Source organism: Pempheris klunzingeri, chromosome 4, assembly GCF_042242105.1.
Source record: "Pempheris klunzingeri isolate RE-2024b chromosome 4, fPemKlu1.hap1, whole genome shotgun sequence".
Lineage (NCBI taxonomy): Eukaryota > Metazoa > Chordata > Actinopteri > Acropomatiformes > Pempheridae > Pempheris > Pempheris klunzingeri.
In genome coordinates, this window is record NC_092015.1 from 13,161,271 (window position 1) to 13,173,265 (window position 11,995).

Below are 11,995 nucleotides of genomic sequence, written 5' to 3' on the forward strand. Positions count from 1 at the left end.
ACCTTCTGACAAATTACAAAAAAACCCCATCATAAAACACAGGTAAAATACAAAAATATATCACACTGATGATGGTGAGGTGTATGTATCAAAATATGATACACTTGGCGTTAAAGGGTTAATCAGCTTTTTTTAGATTTAGTTTTCCTTTTCTATAAATCTAAGTTATGTTATGTAGATTTTGCTATTTAAAGCAACTATGTGGGAATGTTTGGGTACACACACACACACACACACACACACCATCCAGACCCTGGTGTTATGGAGAATTGCCATATTCTCAAACTCAAAATGCCGTCCACTGAGCTGCTCCACTGGAGCTGCTGGGGGTTAAGTGCCTTGTTAAAGTGCAGTTTGATAGAAGTGGATGGTTCATTAAGCAGTTCATTTACTATATGTACAGACCCAAATTACAGTGGGCATATCTATCATATCAACTATCATAAATGATACTCTGCTGGTGTTGAAAGCACAGATTTTTTAGGAATTGCTTAATGTTCCTCATAGTCATAAAGTCATAAAGTATGTCAGGATGACTGAAAGCTAGGCCAGCAGTCTTGACAGCTAAAAACCGGCTTTGCAACATTGCACTGCAAACACATCCTGCTCCCCAACTCCTCCCACAGATGAATGTGACTGTGCATGCCTTTCAAACAGCCATTTCCATGTTCTACAACTTTCCCTTTCCCGGCATGAGGGGCAAGCTCCTGCCTAGCCACTGATCGGTGCTGATCTGGAGGATAAACCCTGCTTATGTTTAGTGATTAGACAGCGAGTGTGTGTGTGTTGTGGAGGCTTGTGTCAGATAGGATCTCTCTACTCATGGATTGCCTTGACGGATCCCCTGGGCAGCTCAGGAACTTCAAGAAGGACGACTTTGAGGCTGACTGGATTAAAGTGGCGGAATGCAGATTTGGTCAGGTCTACCAGGTCAAACTCAAGCTCTGGCGGGTAAAATGTGCCCTGAAAAGCTTTGACACAACCTTTTGTGCAAACAACTTTTACAGGTGGGTGGGTCTTAAATTATGACAAAAGCACAAATTGTCTGTCGTCTTGCAGTCAGACACAAGCAAACATCTGAATTTACAACAATCTGTTAGCATATTGGCTCAGTTCCTGTACTACTGAATTAACATTGAACTTTGCAGAGATATTATGGTTTCATTAGTTTTTGTACTTCTACAATGTTTGACACAGAAAATAATGTTTCCAGAGATTAAAGTTCAAAATGCCTATTTAATGCTTTAAGCTCTTCCAATGACCATAATTTTCATCCATCACAGGAGAATAAAAGACGAGGCGTCCAACGTAGCCACAGTGAAATTCAAGTACCTCGTGCCCATGTACGGCCTGTGCAGTGAAGCGAATGCTGTGGTGATGGAGTACATGAGTAATGGATCGCTGAACAATCTCCTAGCCAGTCACACCTTGATGTGGCCGAAGAAGTTCGGGATGATTCATGAGGCCTCCATGGGCATGAATTTCCTCCATAGCATGAAACCTCCACTACTCCATCTTAACCTCAAGACCTCCAACATCCTACTGGACGATCATCTCCATGTCAAGGTCGGTGAAACTCCGTGAAAACAACATGAGACTCTTACAGTGATATCTTTACATTTCTGAGTAATGTATGCTATTTCAGTGCAACTCTGAAATTCTTGTTTTTCTCCATATAGATTTCAGATTTTGGTTTCACCCACTGGGAAGAGGGCATGAGCAAAAAGATGTTCATGGAGAATCTCATAGCAAGAGGGAACATAAGTTACATTCCTCCAGAGACCTTCACTCAGTGCTCCGATCCTCCAAGAACTACCTTTGATGTTTACAGGTGACTTGCCAAGGGCGTTTTTGAAATTGCCCCCAAGAGTCACTGCATATTTTTTTTCTGATTCAGTGCACAATCCTCAATTCACAGAGTGTAACATTGCTCTCTACTGTATAGAGTTTTACGTTTACAAAGACACACTCATACTTTACTCATGTTTGACCTGCTCTGTTTTTAACCCATTTTATGTAATCTTAAAGAATTTTTATAAAACAAAACAAAAAAAAAAAAGCTTAATTTTTATGTAAAACAGGGACAGGCACAAAGTTTAATGAAGGCAGGAAAAGAAAAGTGAGAAAATTATGACTGAAAAGCTCTGCTTTGATCTACAGCTTTGGAATTGTGATGTGGGAGATTCTGACACAGCAGAAACCGTACACAGGTAGGACTTACTTAATTTAAAATGCATCACATTTTCATATCAAATAGATTCCAAGGTGTTTCTTCAGCAAGGAGTCATATAAAACTCAACACCATCACTTCACAGCACACAGCTTTCATCTCAGTGTTTCTAAGACTAAATTTCACAGATGGTTTTCATAACAAAAAATTTAAAATTATTATTTTTTTCATTCAACTATGAACCATCTTATTTTCTATTAGTATTGCACAATGAAAATAATTACATTAACAGTCTGAACACTCGCAAATGTTGTAAGTACACACATTAAGTGCATGGCACAAGAAAAACACTAATGTCAAGCAATGGGTGTACTGCATTTCTTTGAAAAATAACATGCAAATAGTAATACACTATAGATGCAGAGGTAACAATAGTGGTATTCATTAAGCTGTTTTTTCCCCCGTATGAGCAATAACTTGTTATTTAACCTTTTCATGAAGCTACAGCGAGGATATTGTTAGCTTAGCTCAGCATAAACACTGGAAACGGGGGAGATAGGTAGCCTGACTCTGTCCAAAGGTAATAAAATTCAGGTGCCAACACCTCTGAAGCTCACTGACTAATCCAATATATCTTGTTTGTTCAATCAGTACAAAAAACAAAACTTTTCCTTTTACACAACAAACAAGTAAACATGGTGTGTTTGCTGCTTTGCTGCTGTGGTCACTGTCTGCATGTGTTGATCTACACTGAAGCGTGTGTCTGGCATCTGTTCTGTGGACCCAGGATGCAGTGTGACCACGGTGCTCTTACAGGTGTCACATGGCAAGAGACCCTGTGAAGAGATGATTCCCGAACACAAGCCCCGAGAGAGTGATCAGATGATCGGCATCATGACGCAGTGCTGGGACCAGGACCACAGGAAGAGGCCACAGTTCTCAGGTGCAGAATTGAGGAACAGTTTTGTTGTGCTGGGATAATAACATACTAGAATTTTTAAGGGTTGTTTGTACAGTGACTGGTTTGATTAATATCTCCAGTCAGAACTTGAGATGTAAAAAAATACATTTGGGAAAAGATCAAAGCATGCACAATATCTAGGCCTCTTCAACAGAGAGATAAATTGTTTAGTCGTTGTTTGGTTTAATTGTTTTAGACATTTTGAAGTAAAATTTGCTATAAAACGATGCCAAGACATTCAGTAAGAATATTAATTCTTTTCCCCTGATGCGACTTTCAACATTAGGTATTTTTTGTGTTTTATTTCATAAACAAAAAGACGTAAAAGGCACGCTAAAGGATGCTGATCAGAAGAGCCAAATGATTAAAAAGAGACGATTTGACATCATGTTGAAACAGAAGTGCTTTAATCTGCTGCCACGAAAGGTATTTGGCACTTTTGATCAGCATTCTCTAAAACAAAAATGTAAACCATATAAGACAACCACGTTGTCCCCTCTGGCACTGGATGTGATTATCAAGTCAACAGTCAATAAGTTGCAACATGCTCATACAGAGCACATACTACTGCATGTCATGCTTGAGTGAAGTGCATGAATTTACATGAGATTTTACACATTTACACAAGCGGAAGTGGGTCACCTTTGTTTAGACAAGCACTTGTGGCTTAAGACGTCATGTTAACGAATACAAACGAGTATCATGTTAATTCATGTATAGCAGCTATTCCAGTCTGTGAAACAATTCACCAGTGTTACAGTATCTATGAAAGAATCTACCTGTAATCCATGCATGAATGTTTATTCTCTGTAGTGATGCAATCATGAGAGGATACCACTGGGTTTCGAGGATATGAGTCTATGAATAAATTAGTTTGATTAGTCAGAACAGTCCTTTTCTTTGACTGCTGTTTTGTTTGCAGACATTGTGAGGAAAACAGAGGCTCTGAGTGAAGTCCTGAGGATCCCAGGTCCAATCCAATGTCGCAAAAACGGTGATGAGGGACAGGCACCAAATTATTCTTGTCTAGTTTCCCCGACACAAAAGGTTAGCTTGAGGCTGCTTGAATGGTTCTGTTGCATCAACTGTATCTACTCCACCTTTACTGGATGAATACAAATCAAATATTTACTGTCTTGTAGCTCTATTTTTTCTTCAATATGTTCACCAGCGTTAGTAGCTAACTTTGTCTGCAGCGGGTTTTTAGAGCTTATTAGCTGAAAAGAACCACCTGCTGAAAACAACGCTATGAGAGCAGTGAGTGTGAACCTTTACAGTAAAGTTACAGGGCGGATACATGAAATAATGAGCAGGGAACTGCTATAAAGCTGCAGATTCAGCTGATAATTCTCAGTAGGTTCAACGCTACAAGTGGCTACTTTCAAACTGTCACACTGTTTCCAGATCGTTGTTTGATGTCTTTACAGAAACATCAATTATTGCCGCTTTAAGCTAAATGCTACAGTTACTACTCTAACATGTTCACAGTGATAATAACACTTAATGTAATAACGCTTATGTTTAGCAGGTGTAATGTTTATCACGTTCACCATCTTGGTTTGGTGTGTGAGCATGCTGACGTTTGCTAATTAGCACTACACCCAAAGTACAGCTGAGGCTGATAGGAAAGTCATTAGTCCTGCACTAGATTAGAAGTCAGGGGATCAACAAAGTTGTTAGGTTTTATCCTCTAAGCAGCATGAATATATCTGTGCCAAAAGCCTGTGCAGATATAATATAATGTATCAGGTCATTAATACTGTAGCTGTTTAAGTGTAGAGTCATTCGTATCCTTGAACACCCATTCATATATTGATTCATATAAAGTATGTGCTTATTAATCACTTGTGATGATTGATGTTGCTGCTAATAACATTTGCAGTATTTTCCTTTCCTTCTCCATTTTAGATTGCTTTGCCTGAGATGCCTGACCTTCCCTCAGGTAAACACATAGTGGAGTAGGATGGTAAATCATGTCTAATGCAATACAAAGCCTGAAGGGCTGACATTTAAAAAGTGCTATTTACTGTACAGTGCTGTCACATTTTTAATATTACCTTTAGTAGTGAAAAGCAGAGTCAACTATCAGTGGCAGAGAGAATAAAAGAAACATTCATGCGGACTCTTGGATCCTTTTCTCTAAAATGTCGACTACGTAATTCAATAGATGGTTCGCAGTACATTTAATTGATCCTTTCATTGCCACTCTCCATTAAACTGTAAATGTTGAAGTACATTTGTTCAAATACTTATGCACAAGGTGAACATTTCATAGCAACAGCTGATGCTGACCGGCCTCCACAGCCTCCAGAAAGCCTCACGCTACACCAGCGCACTGCTGTTCAGAATAAAAAGGGAGGGCACAACTTTAAAAACAACAGAATTCAGAAAAATGAAAGTTAATGTGACACACTGTAATCACGATTTTTGCGGCTCTTCTTCTTCATATAATGCTCTTTGCTTTCGCTTCACAGATGACCAACATGACAAGCACAGAATTCTCTCTCTGCTATCCAAAAAGGATTTTGGTAGTTTCAGACTGTCTGTGAAAAGAGAGCATGCAGACACACAGTTTTCAGGCAAAAATAGCCTCCTCCACTACACGGTAGCCAGCAGGGATGCAGAGAGTGTCGAGCATGTCCTGAGTCTGGGTGCTGAAGTGAACTGTACCACTGCCAGAGGTTACACTCCTCTTATTATTGCTGTGCTGCACAGGTCTGTAAAAAATTGCACTGCCAAACTTTTTCAAGTGACACAGGAAAAAGTAATTTGTGCTAGCAACTGGCTATTATGGAAATGCCTGCAGTTGTAAGGTTAACCAAAGACTTACTCCTCAATTTAGTAGAAACTTTTTATTCCTACAGGCTTCATGACATCATCTCTTTGTTGCTGGAACATGGCGCAGCCACCACCCAGGGAGATGAGGACCAATGGACAGCGCTCCATTTTGCTGCTCAGAATGGCGATGACAGGACTGTCCGTCTCCTGTTGGACAAAGGAGCTGTGCCGGATGTCCGGGAGAAAGCTGGTTGGATGCCCCTCCACCTGGCCTGCCAGAATGGCCATGAAACAGTAGTTCGCCTGCTGCTTTCACGGCTGTCAGAGGAGGCTGTCGGAGAACGGGAGGCACAAGGGAGGACGCCGCTCCACCTAGCCTCCGCCTACGGGCATCTGAGTATTGCCAAGCTCCTCCTCTCTCAAGGAGCTGATCCCAATGCTACCGACTGCTCTCTCTCCACTGCCCTTCACTTAGCAGCTGAGGAAGGCCATAACAGAGTAGTCAGACAGTTGCTGAAGAGTGCGGTGTGTATTGACAGTGCAGACAGCAGAGGATACACTCCACTTCACCTGGCTGCTCTAAGAGGTCACACAGGCATATGCAGGCAGCTGTTGTCAAACAGGGCCAGTCCAGACTCCAGGACCCTCCAAGGCTGGACTCCCATGCACTTGGCTGCCCTAAAGGGACATGAAGCCACAGTGGTCCAGCTGGAGATCCAGGGTGGCTGTGTGAACACAAGAGGTGAGAATGGATGGACCCCGCTCCATCTCGCCTGCCACCAGACTGAGCCGGAAGTGGTGGCAAAGCTCCTGGCAGCCAGAGCTGACCCAAATGTGTCAGAGGACAGTGAGGGATGGACACCAATGCATGTAGCCTGTAACAATGTCAGTTTCCCAAGTGTCCTCCACTTGATATCACATCATGCAGATGTCAATGCAGTAAACACAGGAAAGGCGACACCTTTACACTTGGCTGCCCAGCATGGCTGCGTGCCCATTGTAAAAGCTCTGCTGTTGAACGGAGCAGACAGGACTCTGCTGGACTCCGCTGGATCCACAGCTCTCAATGTGGCCCAGAGGTGTGAAAAAGGGGAAATAGTGCAACTACTGGAGAAGTAGCCAGTAATTACTCTACTGTAAGTTACAACAGACATATCACATAAGGTCTTGCTATTTTCTGATGCCCAATCAAAAAATTGAAATTATAGTGATGGGAGGGAAAATGGGAGGGAGCTAACATATGGGGTCAGAATCAGGTGAAGTGCCCTATAAAGGCAAAACACATATTGATTCTCCTCTTTAATCACTTTGCTTGCTTCGGATGTGTGCTCTCCTCATGAAGGGAATTAACGCTGCTGCCACATATGAATGAAAATAAAAATATTTAAGAGCTGCTGTTATGACTTATAGAGGCATTGATTTAATTAAACCTGTTAAACTTTATGAAGGTGTTATGTGTCCAATAATCTAGTAAAAATATGGATGACAAAAGAACTAGTGGATCACTTTTAGAGGCATTATTTAGATGCGTCTACTCAACTCTTCCAGCTATAAATACATATATGCTTTATGACAAGGCAAGGCAAGTCTCATTATCAGTCATTCCCTGCAGACCGAGAGAAGCACTGCCCAGCTAATGCCACACTCATTTACCACAGTGACACCTTATTAAATTGAAAAGAAATGCATAGATTAGGGAGCTGTATGAACGTGCACGTTCATAGGGTTTTCCCTGGAACCACAAAAGACTGGCTCTGACGGACGGGTACGAACTGAGCCGCATCATATTATTGCAAATGAACAGAACACAGTTAAATGAGGCTTAGATTTTATTTTGCTTGGTTGATAATAACGTCAGCTCTGTTGTTTTAAAATGATTGATACCCAAAACTCGTATAAATTTGATCCTGAATATATTGGATGCTGTTAGCGCGTTTGGTATGTTTGAGAGTTAGTTGTTTTTTGAATGGTTCTATGATAACACTAAGCCACCCATCCATCCTCTTCTGATCCTAGGGGGATTAGAAAAATTGGAGAAGGCATACTGTCTGTTGGAGATTTAAGGTTCACTGACATTACGCTGTTCACCTGACCATCACACTGTGTAAAACCAATCCGCTGACAAAGATTGCTGCAAAGTGTGCCATTACGGATTTACACCAACCTGTAACCTCGACTAAAACCTAACTGACCCACACTAAGCTGGATGTGGCTACTTCAAAATAAAAGCCAAGCCAAGATAATATCTATTTACATTAACAACATGATAACACTGCTTATTATCTCTGGTCTCATTCTTTGGCAGTGATTTTCCTCTGTGGCACTTGTTTTCAATTTATTTTTGAATCATTTTTAGCCAGCTATCAGGGCGCTGCACTCACTTGGGCTGCCTTGGATTTAGATAAGCAAAATTCTGATTTATAATGTCATGTGGCTTATATCAGAAGCCTGACTAAGTAAAGTATCTGCTGACCCTCGTCTCACTGTAATTTATCCACTAGAGTTTGAAATGCAGCTATCACATTATGAAAAGAGGCTCTCTGGAGAGCACCATGTATTTCAGACTGGGTAGGGTGATTTATAGTTGAAAATGTCTTTTTATTGCAGCAAGTCCCATTTGAAATTTATGTGGCCTTCAATGTGTTAAAAATTGGAAGCAAACCGCATTTGCGTGATTGTTATCCATAGTAAACAGTCTGATGACAATTGAGCAGACACACATCCGTGGAATCCACAGTGCTGTCTCATTGTCTAACCTGAGAAACAGCGTTTTTGTCCCTCTAACGTTCAAAGCCTTTGTGTTTAACTCTCCCATTGTTCTAATGTCAGCTCCAGAAAAATTGAACTCTCTTTCCCAACAACATCTAATCAGGCCTACCTGAATCAATGGTGCTGCCCCAACCTTTTTACACATATGGTGACACATTGGACACCTTCTTTCAGCCAGTAATTGGGTTTGCAGGCACCTAAACTAATTTTATTTTCTAATAGGGAGACAAGCAGGAAGAAGATAATGTCATGTAAGTTGCTTGTACCACAAACACCAGAGCTAAGGAAAGTAAGAAGACGACTGCACTGTTGTTTCTTTTCCTTTAATTTAAGAGGCTGCAATGTTCTGCTATATTTAATAATTCTTTGCAATAACTGTGCTTGTGCAACATATACAGTCATATAGAATAAGAACAGCTTGATGAAACACCTTAAATATTGTAGTCCACCTTGTGTTTATGTTTGTGCAATGCAATAATACCAACTGGTTTTAAATTAAACAGAAACTTCTGTCTCTAATTGCTTTAATTAAACTGGTTCAAAATGTCTATAGAGTACAGCTCACTGTGGGGGGATTTCCATCTACATCTACATCTACATTCCATCTAAATTGATGTGATGCTGCGTTCAAAGGCTCTAAAGGCTTTGCTGTAAAACTCACCTGGTGCAATTTGCATACATGATAGTATCTTCAACAATGCACACAATCATTTATTTGGAAACAGACATGCTATGCTACGGATCAGCATCTGTGAAGTTACCCACAGCAAACCCCTATGTGGTGTTAAGCCCGCTGACCATAATTTAAGAGTCCAGATGTCATGTTTGCATAAAGATTTTTGTTGCATCAAGGCCTATGAGACACTGTTAAGAAGGTCTGTCTGACATTCACAGCTCTCATCTTGATATAATCTGGCTACTTATTGGAAAATTTAGCTTCTCAGAGGAGAGCCATTACACGCTTTCTGCAGAGCCCCTCTTAACTGGCAGGGTTAAACTCAGCATTGAGCTGTGCCCTGTGGTGTTAAGCAGCTTCAATCATGCCTGATGCAGCTGTGTCTTTTGATCCAGGTGTACCGCCTCAGCAGGGCCAAGCAGGCATCCAAGCAGGCATCTCTGGTCCTTGCCACGGTAATTGATTGAATGATCCATCATGTCTCCTGAGGGCTGATTTTTTTTTCAGAGTGATGATATGGAAAACATTTTTCGCCCCTGTCATCTCTTAGCGTCCTCTCACTCTGCAATATGACAGTGGAAAAACACCCCAGGTCGGTCCCTCTAAATCCCCAAGGTTGTTGCTTGCTGTTATGCAAGTGACTGCTCTTTTCCACCTCAGTGAACCCTCGTTCAGGTTACCAAGTAAAAGTGGGTAGCCCTGTAGATGACTTTCTCAGCACATAAACCCTTCGATAAGTGACCTACATAAGGAAACAGCACACATTGGCTTTGGCAAGATCATTCTTAATTGCCTGGAGGATTTTAAAATGATCATCTATTCCTATACTGCAGGATGTATACTCAAAGCTACTGAGCCATTGCAATTGAATGGCCTTGTTTTCTCCAGTGTATTCTTATTATTCCTTCAGCTCCCTTTCCTTGGTGTTGTCATGTTCCTGTAAAATGATTAATGGCGGATCTCACTTCTATTGTATCTCGCTAGCACAGAGCAGAAACCCCCTCACACAGTAACTTTACACTTTAATACCCTGTGCAGTACACTTTGCATAGTTTAGTAGCATCTGACACTTGGGAGGATTGCATGTCTAATCTCTACTAAGACAGTTGTTGTTTATAAGAGAAATCAGGTCTACTGTATAATGTCCCTTTCTTTTACTCAGAAAATTACCTTTTATAATAAAATCTAATCCAGAATTAATCTAAAGGCATGATTTGGCTTCTGTTTCCGTTTTTCCATCCTTCAAATTATTTGTGGTTAAATAAAGCAAAAAGCAATTTTCAACCCTATAAAAATAATTACACCAAAATAAAAAGGAGCTCAACACAGTTTCTATAAAACATGTATTTTCTCTATAGCTCATTTGTGTATTGGTCGTTAATAATAACCCTAGTGGTCAAATCTCTAAATAAAAAAATGATACGTAATGATCAAGGCATTTGTCATCAGGATTTTAATATGCATTGAGAGCAATTTGCAGGTTTTATTTCCCAAGACCGTAATGGAGTTATGGGGTAGGCAATTATAGAGACGTTAAGATTTACTCTAAAAGCTAATGACCCAAGAGTAGCATGTTTGGATGAGTCAATTTTTACTGTGAGCAATTCAGGAGATAGATATGCTACCAAGATAAAAAAGATTTGTTCTTATAAAATATAATGTATGGGTGAAAACGTCTGAAATTAATGTTTTAGCATAAACAAATTTGTGCATAATATCTGACTACTGGGGTCTTACACTGATCAAGCAGGGTTGTGGGTGTGTAGTGGAGGCTTTTATTGTCACGATAGCTGTGTGTTTTATCTCTGAATTTCTTTGTGGACCAATTTTAACATAAATAAATAAACAGACAGAGAAAAGTCATTAAGGGCATTACAACAGCCCAAACTCTTTAAAAGTTTTATTCTAGAGATTAATGACAAAAAGATAAATTGCTTCTGTAGAGCAAATGCGTTAGAGATCACAATATCATAACTTCCAAACACTTCTCTCCTTGGACAAGCTGCCAGGAGGGCAAAACCCAAAAGTGAATTAAACACCACTCTGATATGTATCTGTTTCATTTCCTCTTGCCTTCACCTCTTGTCCTCCAGGCTTCAGTAAAAATTACACCCAACTTCTGCAGATGAACAAGAACTGTTTTCATCACGTGCTTCTCTTCCCCTAAAACAACACACCTCAAACCATCAGTTAATGCGTTTCCTGCTTCTTCTTTTCCATCTAACAGGCTCCTCAGTCACTTACTGTATACATTATTGACCGCAAGTCAGGAGTGGCAAGCACGCGGGCCCATGAATTTACTGCATTGTATGAGATGGGACACCATTAAAAAGATGGATAACAAAACATGATTCAGTCAAGCTTAGAGGGAAAATTTGCCGCCTTTTATGTGGATGTCGAACTGACCCAGAAAGCTGAACTCTCCTCCTGCAAAATCTGTTGTTCTTCCAGCCACCAGCACCAACATCTCAGCTTCCCCGAATGTTTTCTCAATATAAATTGAAAAAGAAAAATGCTTTACTTGTAATTGCAGCAAAAATGGCATCCCAAAATATGAGTGCGGACACACAACATTTACAATGTTTTTGCTGTCTCGGATATTCTTCTATATTTAGTCAAACCAGAGTACACAGCCAAAGAA

The 11,995-nt window shown here is 40.5% G+C and overlaps 1 protein-coding gene across 1 annotated transcript; it reads left to right on the forward strand.

The window, feature by feature from the left end:
• The first annotated feature begins 809 nt into the window (after nucleotides 1–809).
• Nucleotides 810–7,237, forward strand: ankk1 (ankyrin repeat and kinase domain containing 1). The gene is made up of 9 exons (XM_070829805.1): nucleotides 810–1,007; nucleotides 1,284–1,566; nucleotides 1,680–1,831; nucleotides 2,161–2,210; nucleotides 2,958–3,113; nucleotides 4,054–4,178; nucleotides 5,040–5,073; nucleotides 5,606–5,846; nucleotides 5,996–7,237. The coding sequence occupies exons 1-9, from the start codon at nucleotides 823–825 to the stop codon at nucleotides 7,026–7,028; spliced, it is 2,259 nt and encodes a 752-aa protein (XP_070685906.1). The 5' UTR covers nucleotides 810–822; the 3' UTR covers nucleotides 7,029–7,237.
• Nucleotides 7,238–11,995: the final 4,758 nt, after the last annotated feature.